Genomic DNA, 17,249 nt, shown 5'->3' on the forward strand with positions numbered 1-17,249 from the left:
GATTTTTGTGAAGTGAAGAAGAGTCAATAGGACAGAGGAGTTCTTGGCCAAAACTTTGGGCCGCCTGGCTCTCTCTGCTCCTGGGTTAGCTGCTGCTCCTCCTTTGTCAAGTCTGGTATGTTCTCCCTCCCACCACCCAGAGTCCAGTCTAAAAAAAGACACAGGAAGCCCTACATCACAGAGCGCCTAAGCCTGCCCGAGGGGTCAGTCTCCTTTTCATGGTCTAAGTCAAAGAGTAGGCAACTGTAAATGAACACAAAACCCCAACGCAGGCCACAACAAACACCAAAGAGACAATTTATGGCGCTGTAGGACCTTTAATTAAGTACAAAGTCTTCCAATCACGTCACCCAGGGACCATTTTACCCGCTGCTCTGTTTGGCTGCCAGTCTCTTGTCTCTCTCTTCAGCAATGGTGAGTCGGATACCCTTTCCACGGGGAAGAGAAATCCACGGTTTGTTGCCCTGCAGGAGAAAACGAGCAGCATTACAACCCACCACAAGCTAACTCCCACTGGCAGCTTGGCACACGCGGCACCTGTAATCTCCCTTAAAGAAACAAAAGAGACCTGGGGCGCCTGCGCGGCTCAGTTGGTTAAGGGACTGCCTTCGGCTCAGCTCATGATCCTGGAGTCCCGCATCGGGCTCCCTGCTCAGCAGGGGAGTCTGCTTCTCCCTCTGACCCTCCCCCCTTCATGTGCTCTCTCTCAAATAAATAAATAAAATCTTAAAAAAAAAAAGAAAAGAAAAGAAACAGACCTGAGAGCGTTAAGCAACAGCCAGCCAGTCTTAAGACATTTAGATGCCAGTTTAGCAGAAATATTCACTGCTTGGGACGCCGGGGTCACCCTATTAAACGTGCTGCCCATACATTAGATGCAAACTGTAACACCCTTCGTAGTTAATGACCCGCAATTATGGAAGCAGCGTCCAAGGCTGACTAGCCCCGCCCCCAACCCCACAGGTGCAAATCGGAGAACCTAAGTCCAAGTAAAGCATATTCACTCCATTACTGGCACTTTTCTTTTTTTTTTTTTTAAAGATTTTATTTATTTATTTGAGAGAGAATGATCCCGGGACTCCAGGATCATGAGCTGAACTGAAGGCAGTCGCTGAACCAACTGAGACACCCAGGCGTCCCATTACTGGCACTTTTCACCAAGCAAGGTGATCAGGTCCCCCCTGGGGATTCTGTGATACTGCAGGAGCCCAGGTTTGCCCTGGCCCCGCTCTGTGTGAGCCCTATCTCAGAAGAGGCTTTACACTATGATCAGAAGAGCCAGCCGGACGCCGCACTCCCAGCAATACCTGCGCCCATGGGTTTCCCTGGATTAGGGAAGGGACACCCAGACTTACTTTGCCAATAACAAAAATGTTGGAGAGTCGGGTGGCAAAGCTGTTGCCATTGGCATCTTTCACGTGAACCACATCAAACGAGCCAGGGTGTCTCTCTCTGTTGGTGATCACACCAATTCTTCCCAGGTTGGCACCCCCAGTCACCATACACAGATTACCTAGGGAGAAAAAAAATCTGCTCAGAGCCAGGCACCATGCCAACTCATAACCCGACGTGACGAATGACAAGACATAGGCCTAAACCAGATGAGTCATTTTTCCCATTTGAATTTACTGCTATGGATAGGTTAGCCAAGCAAGGACGCTGAGGGCTCTCTTAGGATTTGCCCCACCCCTCCCCCTCACACCTAAAGACCCACCCAGAATATTCTGAGCATTTGGGCCTCTGGAAATGAACATACTGTACTACACCTGGGTGTTTGTTTCTACCCTCCACCCAAGAGAAACCTGTTCAACCCCTCACACCTCCGCAAAGCCACTCCTCCCCCCCTCCACCGTTCAGAATACATCCCCATCTCTAACCCTTACTACCCTCACAAAGCCATGCCAAAATGACACAACTTAAGTTTTACACATTCCCTGCCCATTTCTTCAAATGTCACTTGAGTTGCCCCCTCCCCGATCCCTTACTACATCAAAAGACCTCTAGCTTTGGTTGCTAATTAGGTGCACATCAGAATCACCTACGAGGGCTCAAGACAAAACCAACCTCTGTACCCAGGCCCGGTACAAGTCCTAATGCTTGATTACATGAGAGAGAGAGAGAGAGAGAGAGAGAGAGAGAAACAAAGAATAGCTCGAACTTTAAAGAAAGTGCCCAGAAACAAAGAGAACGCCCAGGTAGCACTGAGACTGCTTACCAGTATCAAACTTGATGAAATCAGTAATCTTTCCAGTCTCCAAATCAATCTGAATGGTGTCATTCACCTTGATGAGGGGATCAGGGTAGCGGATGGTGCGAGCATCATGAGTCACCAGATGAGGGATTCCTTTTGTCCCCACAAATATCTTTCTCACTTTGCACAACTTATACTGGAAACACAAGTTAGCCACGTTTAGTTTAGCTCACATGCACCCCGCTCCAGAACGTATGAAACCGTAATTTCAGAACAAGTCACTGCGTTAAAAACACACTTAGCTAAAGGCAACAGCTCTACATAGGAGCTGCTCGTTTCCCAAACTACCGAACGGCGTCCTGACTTTACTTCCCACTCTCCATCAATTTCTCTTATGCTGTCCCTCTCCAGGGTAGTCTTCCTGTTAGGGGTTTTCCTGGTACCACACTCCCACCCCCCATGTTCAAGTCCAAGGGATCGAAGGCTTTACAACCTCCAAATCCCACAACAGGGGACTCCATCAGTGAGTGGACAGATCACCCTTCTTTCCCGAGGCTGTTTCAGCCTTACAGGTCCCTCGAATTCGTCCAACCTACCCGCGTCAGCCCCCTACCAAGTGCCTCTTAGCGGCTCCTACCACACAACTGAGTTTTGTCCCACAAATTGCAATTGCATTACCAGTTCCCCTAATCAACAAACATTTCACACAAAGCGTTTCGACCTTGGACTTTCACTCCCTGACCTCCCCGAAGTAAATCAAATCACCTTGATGCCATTGGACATGCCCTCCAGCCTGCTGATAACAAGGCAGCTAAGGAAATTAGGAGCTGAATCACCCAACTGAATTAACCTTCATTTATAGCCAATAATTCAAGGGGCCTTAAACTTTTGTGTAAAACCACTACAACAAACTGGATTAAATAATCAATGTCTGTAATCTTTTTTTTTTTTTTTGGAACTATCTCAAACAAACGCCCCAAGGATGACCAGTCTCCTCCATTAACACCTTTCCTTTCCCCCAGAGTAAAGCTAGAGCCACAAATGGAGACATGGCAAAGGGCCAATCAGATTGGACTAGTACTGGTTTACTGGTCCCTTATACTTAAAGGACCCATACTTCAGGCACTAATAAATGTTCCTAGAAACCACTCTCCTTGCCTCTAAAAGACAGCCTGCAGGACACTGTTAAACTAGAATTTTTTTCTGCCATAAAACTTCAAATGGGGATCAATTATTAGATATCCAGCAACGAACTGTGATGCCACTATTCGGACTTTTTTTTTTAAAGATTTATTTATTTATTTGGGTGTGTGTGCGTGAGAGAGAGAGAGGGAGAGAGGGAGGGAGGGAGGCAGGGAGAGGGAGGGAAAAGCAGACTCCCCGCCGACACGGCCCTTATCCCAGGACCCCGGGGATCATGACCTGAGCCAAAGGCAGACGCTTAACCTACTGAACCACCCAGACGCCCCTATTAGTAGGACTTTTAATAACATGACATAAAATCGCACACACAGTAGAACCCCACCAAACCGTTACCTGGCTATTTCCAGGTGTAAGACTGTTAAGTAATCTTAACCTACCGACTTCGCTGCAATGCATCAGCCCACATACTTACTCCAGGTTCTCAGAACGAAGTAACTTCCCTAATGAAGACCCAGCCTGTTTGAACACTCACCTTGGCCTCCTCAGGTGTAATCCGATGAACCGCAAAGCGACCCTTTGTGTCATAGATCAGACGGAAATTCTCCCCAGTCTTGTCGATGCTGATGACATCTGACATCAAAACAGTAACTAGGGTTACTATACAGCCCCACTACCCCACGCTGAGTAACAACCACGCCACTAGGGGGAAAAAAAACACCACCACCCTATGCTTCCCGTTTCAAATACCAACAGGAGCTCCTAAGACTTATGACAGCTAGCTCATCTTTTAATGTTTCAAAACCCTGTTTTTATGACATGCAAAACTTAAAGTGAATTGAAATTCGGTTTTGAGAAATGATTCATATTATTTACAGCCCTATACTAGGTTAGTAAAGAAACTGAAAGGGACGGTCATGCTTTACTTCTGCGACTGATTAAAAAACCCACCAATATTCAATAGGACTGCCATTTTGGAGAGGAAGACAAAACCCAAAGGAGCCAGCACTGAATGCCCACCACTAACCACTTACCCATAAAACCAGCAGGGTAGGTTATATCAGTTCGGACCTTGCCATCAATTTTAATAAAACGCTGCATACAGATTTTCTTTACTTCATCTCCTGTTAGGGCATACTTAAGTCTGTTCCTTAGGAAAATGATGAGAGGGAGACATTCCCTCAGCTTATGGGGACCAGTAGACGGGCGAGGGGCCTGTTAAGATGATTAAAACAAGAAATAGCTTGAACTAATGTTGGAATTCACGCAAGCCCACTTCCTGCATCCTGAGATCCATTAACTAGACACCAGATTGTCCATCAGCCCCCGAATCTGGGTAAACAAGAGGTGGTCAAAACTTGTAAAACTATTCCAGACCAGAAAGCTTTATAGCATTTTCCCCTTTCAGAGGTCCAGGCGCGTTAGGAAAATTTCAGTTCGGAGTCCATCTAAGTGTACCATATGGTATGTGGAATAAACGAGACAGAGCTGTTAAAGAGCGAGGTGGGGTGCAGCTAGGTAGCACAAGGCCTTCAAAAGCAGAAGACGACAAGAACCCTCTTCCCATAGCCCTGTGCCCACGTAACTTATGGATACAGCAATCAGGGATGTCTGGTACATAAACGAGTATAAAACAGGTCGCCTGAACGTGTCCTGTAAGGTACTTACAACTTAAAACGTATGCTCACAATAGGATACTTACAAACACACCAGTCAGTTTATCCAGCATCCAATGCTTTGGAGCTGCTACACGCTTCAGATGCTTCTTGGGACCACGAGCCTGAAGGAGAATTTCAGGGTTTTAGATTTCGTTGCTGTTAAACCGGTTACAGGTTGTTTCAAGAACAGCTTAGGAATTCTATCAACTTCTTCAAAGAACGGACTCTCCGTTTCCTCTCCAGCAAAACGTGTACAGCATTAGAAAGTGTGGGGCGGTGACAAACGCATAGTTATCTAGCAAATACTGTATGCTCGGACGCCTACAACACCCCCCCTCCACTGGACAGAGATCACTAATTACCGTCTTCGAGGACTGTTCGAAGTATTTTCACAAAGTTACCGCTTAAAAGCGTGTCCGCCTCTTGAGGCGGTTTCTCCCTAAGAAACTAGTCTGCCGAAATGGCCGGGGGTTGGATCTTGGGGCACCGGGACGAGCGAGCACCAGAAACGGGCAAGAGCCCAATCTGTGCTGCTACTGGTTAATCAGTTACATAGAAAAGTTTCTCCCAACGTCACGACCTCGTTACGAAGTCTCTACTGCGAGATTCACCTGCCCTCACAGCAAAACCACGTGCCAAGCGCTGTTCCCTCGTCCTCTAAGGCCACACGCTGAGAGCCGCTTTCACTTTAAAATGCGGAAGCATTTTAACGCTGTCTACACATGCTTACCGGCCACACTACAAGTCGGGCCGTGCCAACAAACAAACAAACAAACTGCAAAATCAAAAAAACAAAACAACAGCAGCGACGAAGTGAACGCTTCCTGGCCCAGCGTACACGGCACGCACGCATCCCGGGGCCCATCGTCGGCCCGCCCGGCCCGCCGGCCGGCCGCTCCGGCCGCAGGAAGCCGTTCCCCTTCGGGTCATGGGACGCGTGGCCGGGCGCGGCCGGGCCAGAGACCGAGGCCTTCCCGCCTGCAGCACCGAGCCCCCCCCTTGCTCCGGGGCCGCCGTTCGCCCTCGCCCTGGAGCCCGCCTGGGCCAACCCGCAGGCTGCAGTGCCTTCGCCTGCGCCCGGCCACCCCGTGCGGGAACCCCGGAGCCCCGGGGAGCCCCAGCCCTGGGAGGATGGAAGCTGATGGGCCCCGAGAGCTCGCGAGCCAGCCTCCTTACCATGGCTGCGCTAAGCACGAAAAGAGAACCACCTCCTTCCGGTACCCGAGAAAAGAGGGTCGGAGGCTGCGCGCGCCGGAGCCTCAAGCGCCCCGCCCAGTTCCGCCCTTTCCCGGCGCACCGGGATTCTCTCTTGCCACCTGCTGGTGGGAGGTCGTAGGGCCGAGGCTTGGGCAATTTTCTCCCTCTCGTTTCCAGCCCCCGCCCCAACCAGTATTCGCCGAGCGCCTCCCGGGCGCGCGACTCAGTGTTGGCGGCTGGAAATGCAAGATGAGCTGGACGTGGTCCCTTCCTTCGAGGACCGGGCCAAGTGAGGCTACTTGAAGTCCCAGGTACACAAGACTGTATGATCAGTAGAATATATTTAATAGGTATTTAATATTAATTCGGAAACATAGTTTGTCTGTCCCTTTTGAGCCAGCCAACCTGCCCATACCACAAGATGGGAAGAACCAACATTTTTTAAAAGAGATATTTATTTGAGAGGGAGCGAGAGAGCAGGGGGAGGAGCAGAGGGAGAGGGAGAGAGAGAATCCCAAGCCGACTCCGTGCGGAGCTCGGAGCCCAGGGAGGGGCTGGATCCCACCATCCGGAGATCATGACCTGAGCGGAAATCAAGAGTCAGAGGCTCAACCGACTGAGCCACCCAGGCGCCCCAGGAAGACCCAACATTTTTATTCTCTCTTGCTTCTCTCAGATCCCCGAGGGGATGGAGTGTAGGGGGTTAGGAGGGGAGGGTCCTTGCTTGAACCTTGGCACCCTGCCCCTAACTTCCTGTACCACACTTTTGGCACTTACCATGAAGTCTCAGGGAAGAGAGGAGACATTAGAGACCATCTGGTTATCTCACTAAAACTTAGATCTAATCATACTGCTCTCCTACTTTGAAACTGCCCTTGGCCCTCCTGCCCAGTCTCTCAGGTCTCACCGCCTGTCACCTGCTGCCTGCTGTGCCTAGACACTCATTGCTCCCTTCTCCCCATCCTAAACCTCAAAGCTTAAGCCACTCCAAACTATTTACTGCTCTCAGAAAGCTGCCCCCTTCAAGCGTCCTCCCTGTGGACCTGATGATTCCTCAGCTTGGAGCTGCCATGGACAGCCCACTCCCCTTTTTGGGCATCTAATCCCACTCCTCAGCCTTGGAGATACATAACCACTCAAGTCCATCCGGCTCTGTGAGCCCGCAGCCCCCTCAGGCAGGGTCAATCCCACAATCCTCTGCCTCAGAGCCCTTTGTTCCAACTCCGTGACAGAATTTAGCACATTGCGGGTGTAACGAGTAGTGTCCTTGTCTGTCCTCCACTAGACTGTGAGCATCTCCATAATCTCCATAACAGAGACCGCCCTAATTCATCTGGGCAGGCCCTTTGCCACCCAACAGAGAGCCTGGCGCTGTGTCCAGCACTTGGTAAGTACTTGCTGAATGAATAAATTGAGTCAACATCCCACTCATTCTACCAAGTCTTACTGCACTATCCCTGAGAGTATCCAGCCTGTGCCTAAACTCCTCCCACCGTGGGGTCAAGCTCATTACTCAGGAGATCCCACTTTATTTTAAAAAAATTTTTTTAAAGATTTTATTTATTTATTTGAGAGAGAGAGAGCATGAGAGGGGAGAGGGAGAAGCAGACTCCCTGCTGAGCAGGGAGCCTGATGTGGGGACTCGATCCTGGGACTCCAGGATCATGACCTGAGCCGAAGGCAGTCGCTTCACCAACTGAGCCACCCAGGCACCTCAGGAGGTCCCACTTTATATGTCTCTACCCCCCACTTAACCCCTCAGCAGTCTGCAGAGGTGCAACAGAAGAAAAAAATGTTGGCTCTTCTCAACCAGCCGATGCTAACTAGGAGGGCAGGGACTCCTCTTTGTCTAAAACTAGGCCCACAGTGAAACATGCTATAAATGATTATTGGAAAGGAGGGGCAATTGATTGGAGGTGGGGATTAGAGAGAGTGAAGGTGATGAGACGAAGAATGGACGGTGGATTCTGAGGTTTTCGGTCTGAGGTCATTGGGTCTAGTGGCACAGCGAACAGAAACGATGGGCGTTGATTTGGGAGTGAGGAATAACCATGGGACTTCCTGCCAGAGAGGGTAAGAGAAATGGGGGCTAGAGCTGCAGAGCTTACTTAATCAAGATCACACAGCCAGTCCGGGTGGGGGTGGGGTAGGGAGCAAGTCTCTTGCCTCCCAGGTCAGTGGTTTATTTGCTTTCCTACCACAGCTTGTCAAAGGACTTGAGGGAATCAAAGTACCTTTCTCAGTATACATGTTTTTTTCTCTGTCAATTGTATTTATGCACAAAGACATTCTAACAACAATGAGGGGAATTTGCAAAGAGCTTAAGAAAATCACAAACAGTACCTCCCCAAACACCCTAAACACATCATCTGTATTCATTTGTTCCTTTTCCTGTTCTCATTCTGATCGGTTTGTGTGCATGCATACTTCTACATAATTTTAGTCCTAGCATACAGACCATTTTGTATTCTGCTTTTATTATATAATAAACACTTTCTGAGTTGCTACATAATCTTCATAATTAGTATTTTAACAGCTGCATCATATTTCATTAAATGGATGTCCCATAATTAATAAAAGTTTTCTATTGTTGAACATGAAGTTTTTTGCACTTTTTCTGTGTTATGAATGCCCCTGTAGTGAACCGTTTTCCTTCATAAGCTTTTCCCTTCTGTCAAATGATTTCTTTATTTTTTTATTTTAATTTTTGAATGATTTCTTTAGAAGAAATCTATTTCTTCACCCAACATTTATTGAGCGCCTACTCTGTGTCAACCTCGGTATTACCAACCAGGGATGCAGAAATGATTAAGATCTTGTTCCGGCTCTCAAGGAATTCACATTACAATGGGAGCGCAAGCTGGGAGGAGGGGACAGAAAACCAGGAGAAGCTCACCAGAGAAAAGATGGTGGCGAAGCAGTCTGGAGCATAGAGGGCTGCTAAAGCTTAAGAATCTTGGACTTTAGCCTGTATGTATACAATGGGGGGGGGGGCGTTGAAAGATTTGAAGGACGACACAGAAATCAGCTTTGTATTTTATAAAGATAACTCCGACGGCTCCCTGTAGAATGAAATGAAGGAAGTGTCAGTGGCTTGGAGGAGATGGGTCAGGGCTATTTCAACGATACACGCAAGAAACAGCAGGTGAGACCCACATCTGTGACTGTGAGTAGGAGGAAGAGGCAGATTCAAAAGACATTGCAGGGGTGCCTGGGTGGCTCAGTCGGTGAAGGGTCTGCCTTCAGCTCAGGTCATGTTTCCAGGATCCTGGGATCGAATCCGTCTGGCTTCCTGCTCAGTGGGGAGTCCCCTTCTCCCTCTGCCCTTCCCCCCTGCCCGTGATCTCTCCCTCTCCCTCACGCTCTCTCGTTCTCTCTCTCTCTCAAATAAATAAATAAAATCTTAAAAAAACCCCAAAAGACATTGCAGATGGAGTATTGGCAGGATCTGATGGGAAAGATGAATGTGCAGGAGTGAGGGACAAAGAGGTAATTAGGATGACTCCCAGGTTTCTGGCTTGGTGACTCAGTGATGCATTCACTGGGGAAAAGGAGGAGGCGTCCTTGGTGTGAGTGAGATGCACAGCTGAGGAGGGGGACATCAGATTGGAGATGCCCTATAGACCCAGGTCTGAGCTCAGCTGCGTGACCCGGGCTGGGGACTCACATTTGGAAGAACTGGGCTCAGTCTGCAAGAGTGGTTGGCAATAACCGTTTGAGAGGGAGCACTAATGTTAAGAGTCGGAGCACTTTGCCGTAGTGTCTGTGTATTGCCAAAAACCTTTCTCCGAAGATCCTTGCAATCATACTATCCTCGTGCCAGCCTGGTAATTACTTATTTTTAATTTTCACTAATGTGATTGTTTTAATTTGCACTTAAAAAAACCACTTGTGAGGTTGAACATTTTGCCATATGCGTACTTAACCCCTTCCATTTCCTCTTGTGTGAAGTATCTCTGCCCATTTATCTTTGGGGGACATGTTGTGTTTTTCTGATCAATTTGCATGAGTGCTTTATGAAACATGGAAGTTCATCTTTTGTCGTATTTGAGGCGGATATTTTTACCATTTGGTTATTTTCCTTTCGGTTACATTTTTCTATGTACAACGTTTCAAAATTTTATAGAACTAAATCTATCGATCTTTTTTCTCTTGCAATTTCTTCTTGTCAATTCAAAGCTTAGAAGGTTACCATCAGTTCAAAGATCTGCTAAATACTCAATTCTGTTTAACAGCATATATCTAATTCTGTATCAACTTGGGGTTGATAAAGACAAATAGAATAAATAAAAAGACAAAATTCTATTTTCTGTAATAGAATGTATTGAATGATCTTTCCCTGCTCTATTGTGTTCTAAGAACTGCCTTAGCATTAAATGAAATCGCATAATACATGGTTCTATTTCTGTAAGTGTGGGCTTGGGAGATGGAGTGTATGGTGAGGAGAGAACTGAGATATGCGTCCCCAAGTATCCTGTCCCAGGTTACCAGAGGGAAGGGACATGTATGAGTGGTTCCTGGTCATAAGCGAAGCTATGAGTGCAGCAGTCCAAACCCCCTGCCTCCCCATCTTAAAGAGTAGCCCTTCATGCCTCATATTCCCTGATCCACCAATTGGCAGCAACCGATGAGCCAGCACCGCCTACTCCTCCATTTCTCACGTTGCTGGGACAAAGTGAGGCGGAGTGGAAAGAGCACAGTTTGGTCTGTCTGTGCGCTTGAGCAAGTGGCTTCACTTCTCTGAACCAAGGGTTACTGATCAGAAAATAAGGATAACAATCCTTACTCTTCAGTTGGTTATAAGGAGCAGAGACGGTGTATCAAGGTCACAGAACACAGTAGTGACCCAATCAGTGAATTGGTACTCCATTTCTCTCCTGACCACTTCCATCTGTTCCCTTCACAGCTTTGTTGAGGGATAATTGACATACAGTAAATGGTACATATCTAAAGTACACAGTTTGGGGGCATCCAGGTGGCACAGTCGGTTAAGCGTCCAACACTTGGTTTCAGCTCAGGTCGTGATCTCAAGGTCGTGATCCCAGGGTCGTGAGATCGAGGCCCTCATGGGGCTCTGTGCTCAGTGTGGAGTCAGCTTGGGATTCCATCTCCCTCTCCTTCTGCCCCTCCCACTTGTGCGCACTCTCTCTCTCTCTCTCTGAAATAAATTTACTTATTTATTTCAGAGAGAAAGAGCACACAAGGGAGCAGAGGGAGAAGCCGACTCCCCACTGAGCAGAGAGCCCCAGGCGGGGCTCAATCCCAGGACCCGGGGATCATGACTTGAGCCCAAGGCAGACGCTTAACCGACTGAGCCACCTAGGTGTTCCAAAAAATAAATCTTTAAAAAAAATAAAGTATACTGTCTGACAAATTTTGTTGGATGTATATACCCAAAGAAACCATCACAACTAAGATAAACAAACATGTTCATTACTGCCAAAAGTTTCCTCCCGGTCTTTTGTAATCCCTTGCTCCAGCCCCTCCCCCTGCATTCCCAGGCAGTTAGGGATCTGCTTTCTGTCACTACTGGTTAATCTGCATTTTATAGAATTTTAAAGAAGCGGAAATCTTACAGTATGTTCTCTTTTTTTGTCTAGCATCTTTCACTCTGCATAATTGAGATTCATCCATATCCATCCATATTGTTGTATTGGGTCAATAGTTTATCGTTTTTATTGCTGAGTAGTACTTCATTGTGTGGTAAACCACAATGAGCTCATCCATTCACCTATGGATAGACATTTGGGTTGTTTCCAGGTTTGGGCGATTACAGATAAAGCTGCTATGAACATTTCTACACAAGTCTTTTTATGGACAAATATTTTCATTTCTCTTGGCAAATACCTATGAGTGGAATGGCTAAGTCATATGCTAAATACATATTTCACTTTTTAAAAAAAAATGCCAGGCAGTTTTAAACCAAGGTGGTTGTATTATTTTACATTCCCATTAGCAGTTACGAGAGTTCCAGTTGCTCCACATGTTAAGGTTGGTCTTTTTTTTATTGTGGTAAAATATACACAACATAAAATTGACCCTTTTGGCCATTTAAAAATTTTTTTAAATTTAAATTTTTATTTATTTTATTTTTTAAAAGATTTTATTTATTTATTTGAGAGAGAGAGAGAGAGACAGAGTGCACAACCTGGTGGAGAGGCAGAGGGAGAGGGAGAAAGACTCCCCACTGAGCAGGGAGCCCAACGCAGGGCTCCATCCCAAGACCCCAGGATCATGACCTGAGCTGAAGGCAGACACTTAACCGACTGAGCCACCCAGGGGCCCCCGTTTTGGCCATTTTGAAGTGTAGAATTAAGTGGCATTAAGTATGTTCACCATGTTGTACAACCATCACCACTATTCATTTCCAGAATTTTTTTCATCTTTCTGAACAGAAACTCTGTATGCATCAAACAGTTCCCCTTTCCCTTCTGCCCTCAGCCCCTGGTAACCTCTGTTCAACTTTCTGTCTCTATGTGAATCTGCCTATTCTAGGTATCTTACGTAAGTGGAATCATATGCTATTTGTCCTTTTCCATCTGGCTTATTTTACTTAGAGTATTTTCAAGGTTCATCCATGTTGTAGCATGTCTCATATTTTCACTCTTTTTAAAGTCTGAATATTATTCCATTGCAGGAATACACCACAGTTAATTTATCCATTCATTTGTTGATGGACACTTGGGTCTTTTCCACCTTTTGGCTATTGTGAATATTGCTGCAATGAACATGGGTGTACAAGTATCTGTTTAAATCCCTTCTTTCGTTCTTTTGGGTCTCTACCTAGAAGTGAATTGTTGGACCACATGGCAATTCTCTACTTAACTTTTGAGGAGTTGCCAAATTGTTTTCCACAGTGCCGGCACCATTTTACACTCCCAGAAGCAATGGGCAAGGATTCCAAATCTCTATGGCTTCACCAACACCTATTAGTTTCCATTAAAAAAAATAGCCATTCTAATGGATAAGAAGTGGTATCTCATGGTGGTTTTGATTTGCATTTCCCTAATGATTAGTGATGTGGAGCATCTTTTCATGTGCTTATTGGCCATTTGTATACCTTCTTTGGGGAAATGTCTATGCAAGTCCTTTGACTATTTTTGGATTGGGCTGTTTGTTTTGTTGTTGCTGTTGAGCTGTAAAAGTTCTATATGTATTCTGAATACTTACAGGTCTATGATTTGCAAATATATTCCCCCATTCTGTGGGTTGTCTTTTCACAGTCCTGAGTCCTTTGATACACAGATATTTTTAATTTTGGTGAAGTACACTTACCTGTTTTTTTCTTTTGTTGCCTGTGAAGGTCAGTCTTATTAATTTTGGCCATTCTAATAGATGTATAGTGATTTATCATTGTGGTTTTATTTTGCATTTCCCTGATGGCTAATGATGGACATCTTTCCATGTGCTTTTTTGCCATCCAAATATCTGCTCAAATGTTTTGCCTATTTCTCAAACTCGAGTTGTTTATTTTCTTATTATTGCATTTATGAGTTCTTTTTATATTCTGGATGAAAATCCTTTATCAGATATGTGATTTGCAAATATTTTCTTCAAGTCTGCAGTTTGTTTTTTATTTTTTGAAGAGATTTTTACTTATTTGAGAGACAGTGAGCGAGAGCAAACATGTGTGTGAGCAGGGGGAGGGGCAAAGGGAAAGGAAAGGAATCCTCAAGCAGACTCCCCACTGAGCACGGAGCCTGACGTGAGAGCTCAATCCCAGGACCCTGAGATCATGACAGGAGCTGAAATCAAAAGCCGGACACTCAACAGACTGAGCCACCCAGGCACCCCCATCTTTTCGGGTTTTTTAACAGTGTCTTTCAAAAAGCAAAAGTACTTAATAATGATGAAGTCCAGTTTATCAATTGTTTTTTCTTGTATGGATTGTGCTTTTGGTATTGTATCTAAGAAATATTTGTCTAACCTAAAATCATACAGATTTTCTCCTATGATTTCTTCTAGAAATTTAATGGGTTTAGGTTTTACACTGAGGGTTATGATCTGTTTTGTGTTAATTATTGCCTATGGATATCCAGCTGTTCTAGAACTTGCTGAAACCGTAATTCCCTTTGGCCACTTCTGGCTACTTCCTCATCAAACTTAAAAAAAAAATTCCTTCTAATCATATAAGTCACAGATGAGGGGCACCTGGGTGGCTCAGTTGTTAAGTGTCTGGCTTCGGCTCAGGTCATGATCCCAGGGTCCTGGGATTGAGCCCCACATCGGGCTCCCTGCTCGGCGGGAAGCCTGCTTCTCCCTCTCCCGCTCCCCCTGCTTGTGTTCCCTCTCTAGCTGTGTCTTTCTTTGTCAAATAAAGAAATAAAATCTTTTTTTTTTAAAGTCACAGATGAATATATTCTCCTTGTAAAATATAAAATCATTTTTGACCACTTTTACATTCCATCTTGCTTCCCCCAACACTCCCACCAGATAGCAACTCTAACAACATGGATTTGAAGTGTATCCTTCCAGATATTTTGTTTTTCTACATATGGATACACACACACACACACACACACAAAATATTGTATGCTTTGTTTTGTTTAGATAGGCTCATCGTGTATGTATCATTCTGAATCTAGCTTTTTGGTACATAACACCTCTCAGGGATCTTTCCACGCTAGCACATAGAGATCTACTTCATTTTCTTTAGCTGATTCATAGTATTCCATAGTACCACTATAACTTATGTTAACTTAATGTTTCACCATTGCTTGTTTTTTTAGGGGGGCTGTGCAGAGGCAGACAGAGAGAGAGATTCCCAAGCAGACTTCTTGCCTAGTGCATGAGCCTGACGCCTGGCTGGATCTGACAACCCTGAGATCATGACCTAAGCCCAAATCAAGGGTCAGATGCTTAACTGACTGAGCCACGCAGGCACCCTGCACCATTGCTTTATTGATGGATATTTAGATAGTTTATTTAAAAAAAATTTTTTTAAAGATTTTATTTATTTGAGCGAGAGTGAGAGAGAGAGAAAGAGAGAATGAGCAGGGGGAGGGGCAGAGGGAGAGGGAAAGGGAGAAGCAGGCTGAGCAGGGAGCCCAACAAGGAACTCCATCCCAGGACCCTGGGATCATGACCTGAGCTGAAGGCAGATGCTTAACGACTGAGCCACCCAGGTGCCCCAGGGTAGTTCTATTTTTAGTTTTTTTAGGAACCTCCTTACTGTTTTCCAGAGTGGCTGCACCAGCTGCAGCCACCCAGGCGGCCCTACCTTTAAAATTTTTTTAAAAATTAAATTTTTTAGGTAGTTTTGATGTTTTTCTACTGCTGCAGAGAATGTTGTAGACGAACATCCCTAAGTCTGCTTTTGGTGCACATGTATTTCCCTAGGTAGATACCAAGAGATGGAATTTATTCAACAAATACCTATATAACACTTACTGTGTGCTAAGCGCTGTTCTAAATGCTTTACATATACGGACTCCTTTAATCCTCACAACAACCCCATGTTTTCATCCTTCTCTTACAGATGAGGAAAGCAAAGCACAGAGAGGTTAGACAATTTATCAGAGGTCACACAACTAGTCAGTAGCAGGGAGGGTCAGGATTTGAACTCAGACTGTTTGGATCCAGAGTTCAGTTTGCTGGGTCACAGGGCATGGGTATTTTTAATTTTAAAAGACTTGCCGATTGGCCTCCAAGGGGGCTGTATGAATTACACTCCCACCCGCAGTATATGAAAGTATTCATGTCCCTTCACCCTTACTAACACTTAAACCTTTAAAAATAGCCTTTTTCTTGGGGCGCCTGGGTGGCTCAGTGGGTTAAGCGTCTGCCTTCGGCTCAGGTCATGATCCCAGAGTCCTGGGATCGAGTCCCGCATCGGGCTCCCTGCTCGGCAGGGAGCCTGCTTCTCCCTCTCCCTCTGCCCCCTGCTTGTGCTCTCGCTTTCTCTGTCAAATAAATAAGTTAATTAAATTATTTAAAAAATAGCCTTTTTCTCATTACTAACAACAACATGTAAAAACTAATACTTTTGAACACTGTTCTAGCACTGTGCTAAACACTATATGTTTTCTCTTCTTCGACCTCACCTTGCTTTACTTTTTCTTAGAGTACGATCTCTGCTGATAGACATTAACTGGTGTGTTTGTTTACTGCCTCCCTGCCGCCCAGAATGTCCGCTCTACATGAGGGCAAAGATTTTGTCTGTTTTGGTCACCACTGTCTATCTTCAACACCTGTAACTAGATGTTCATTGACTGACTGACTGAATACATGAATGAAAACCGTTTTATGCCAGAGGAAATCAAAGCTTAGTGAGATGACACCATTTACCCCAACTCCCCCTAGCACACAGTGGAGCTGGGTTTAGAAGCCAATCTAAGTCCATTGTCAGTGCTCAGAACAGTTTAGCATCCTATGATCTCCTTTCCATTTCTATAATTATGTTATTTCACAGATGTTATATGTATGGAACCATGCAGTCTATATCTTCTATAGACCGATGTTTTTCACTCAACATCATTTCCTTGGTGTTCATCCAAGCCATTCAATATTTCTTTTTATTGCTGAATAGTATTCCGTGGTACCACTGTTTGTTTAACCCATGGAAGCACATCTTAGTGGTTTCCAGTTTGGAGCTTTGAGGAATCAAGCTGCTAGGAACGTTTGTGTATATTGTGTATAGGTTTTTATGTGAACATAAGTTTTCATTTCTCTGAGGCAAATAAATGCCCGAGAGCGCAATTGCTGGGTTGTATGGTAAGTTTACTTTGATTTAAACTGAGTGCGTATCTCCTTGTAGTTTTTTTATTTTTATTTTTTTAAGATTTTATTTATTCATTTGAGACACAGAGATAGAGAGAGAGCGTGAGCAGGGGGAGAGGCAGAGGGAGAGGGAGAAGCAGGCTTCCCACTGAGCCAGGAGCCCGATGTGGGTCTCGATCCCAGGACCCTGGGATCATGACCTGAGCTGAAGGCAGACGCTTCACCGACTGAGCCACCCAGGTGCCCCTCTCCTTGCAGTTTTAATTCACCTTTCCCTCATAGCCCAGTGATGTTGACCATCTCTTCATGTGTGTATTTGCCATCTGAATATCCTTAGTGAAATG

The 17,249-nt window shown here is 45.5% G+C and overlaps 1 protein-coding gene across 2 annotated transcripts; it reads right to left on the reverse strand.

The window, feature by feature from the left end:
* Positions 1 to 297: 297 nt before the first annotated feature.
* RPS4X (ribosomal protein S4 X-linked) lies at positions 298 to 6,245 on the reverse strand. Of its 2 annotated transcripts, none has more exons than XM_045879515.2 (7): positions 6,166 to 6,245; positions 5,034 to 5,111; positions 4,366 to 4,546; positions 3,867 to 3,964; positions 2,216 to 2,387; positions 1,356 to 1,513; positions 298 to 464 (listed from the first exon to the last, which is right to left on the reverse strand). In XM_045879515.2, exons 1-7 carry the CDS (start codon positions 6,166 to 6,168, stop codon positions 363 to 365), a joined length of 792 nt encoding a protein of 263 aa, XP_045735471.1. In that variant the 5' UTR covers positions 6,169 to 6,245; the 3' UTR covers positions 298 to 362. The 2 variants fall into 2 exon arrangements, with proteins under 2 accessions (XP_045735471.1, XP_064430319.1); XM_064574249.1 differs by lacking the exon at positions 6,166 to 6,245 and adding an exon at positions 5,720 to 5,869.
* Positions 6,246 to 17,249: the final 11,004 nt, after the last annotated feature.

This window comes from Mirounga angustirostris, unplaced genomic scaffold, assembly GCF_029215605.1.
Source record: "Mirounga angustirostris isolate CCGP_5_RB_7025 unplaced genomic scaffold, mMirAng1.0.hap1 SCAF_11, whole genome shotgun sequence".
In the NCBI taxonomy this organism is placed as follows: domain Eukaryota; kingdom Metazoa; phylum Chordata; class Mammalia; order Carnivora; family Phocidae; genus Mirounga; species Mirounga angustirostris.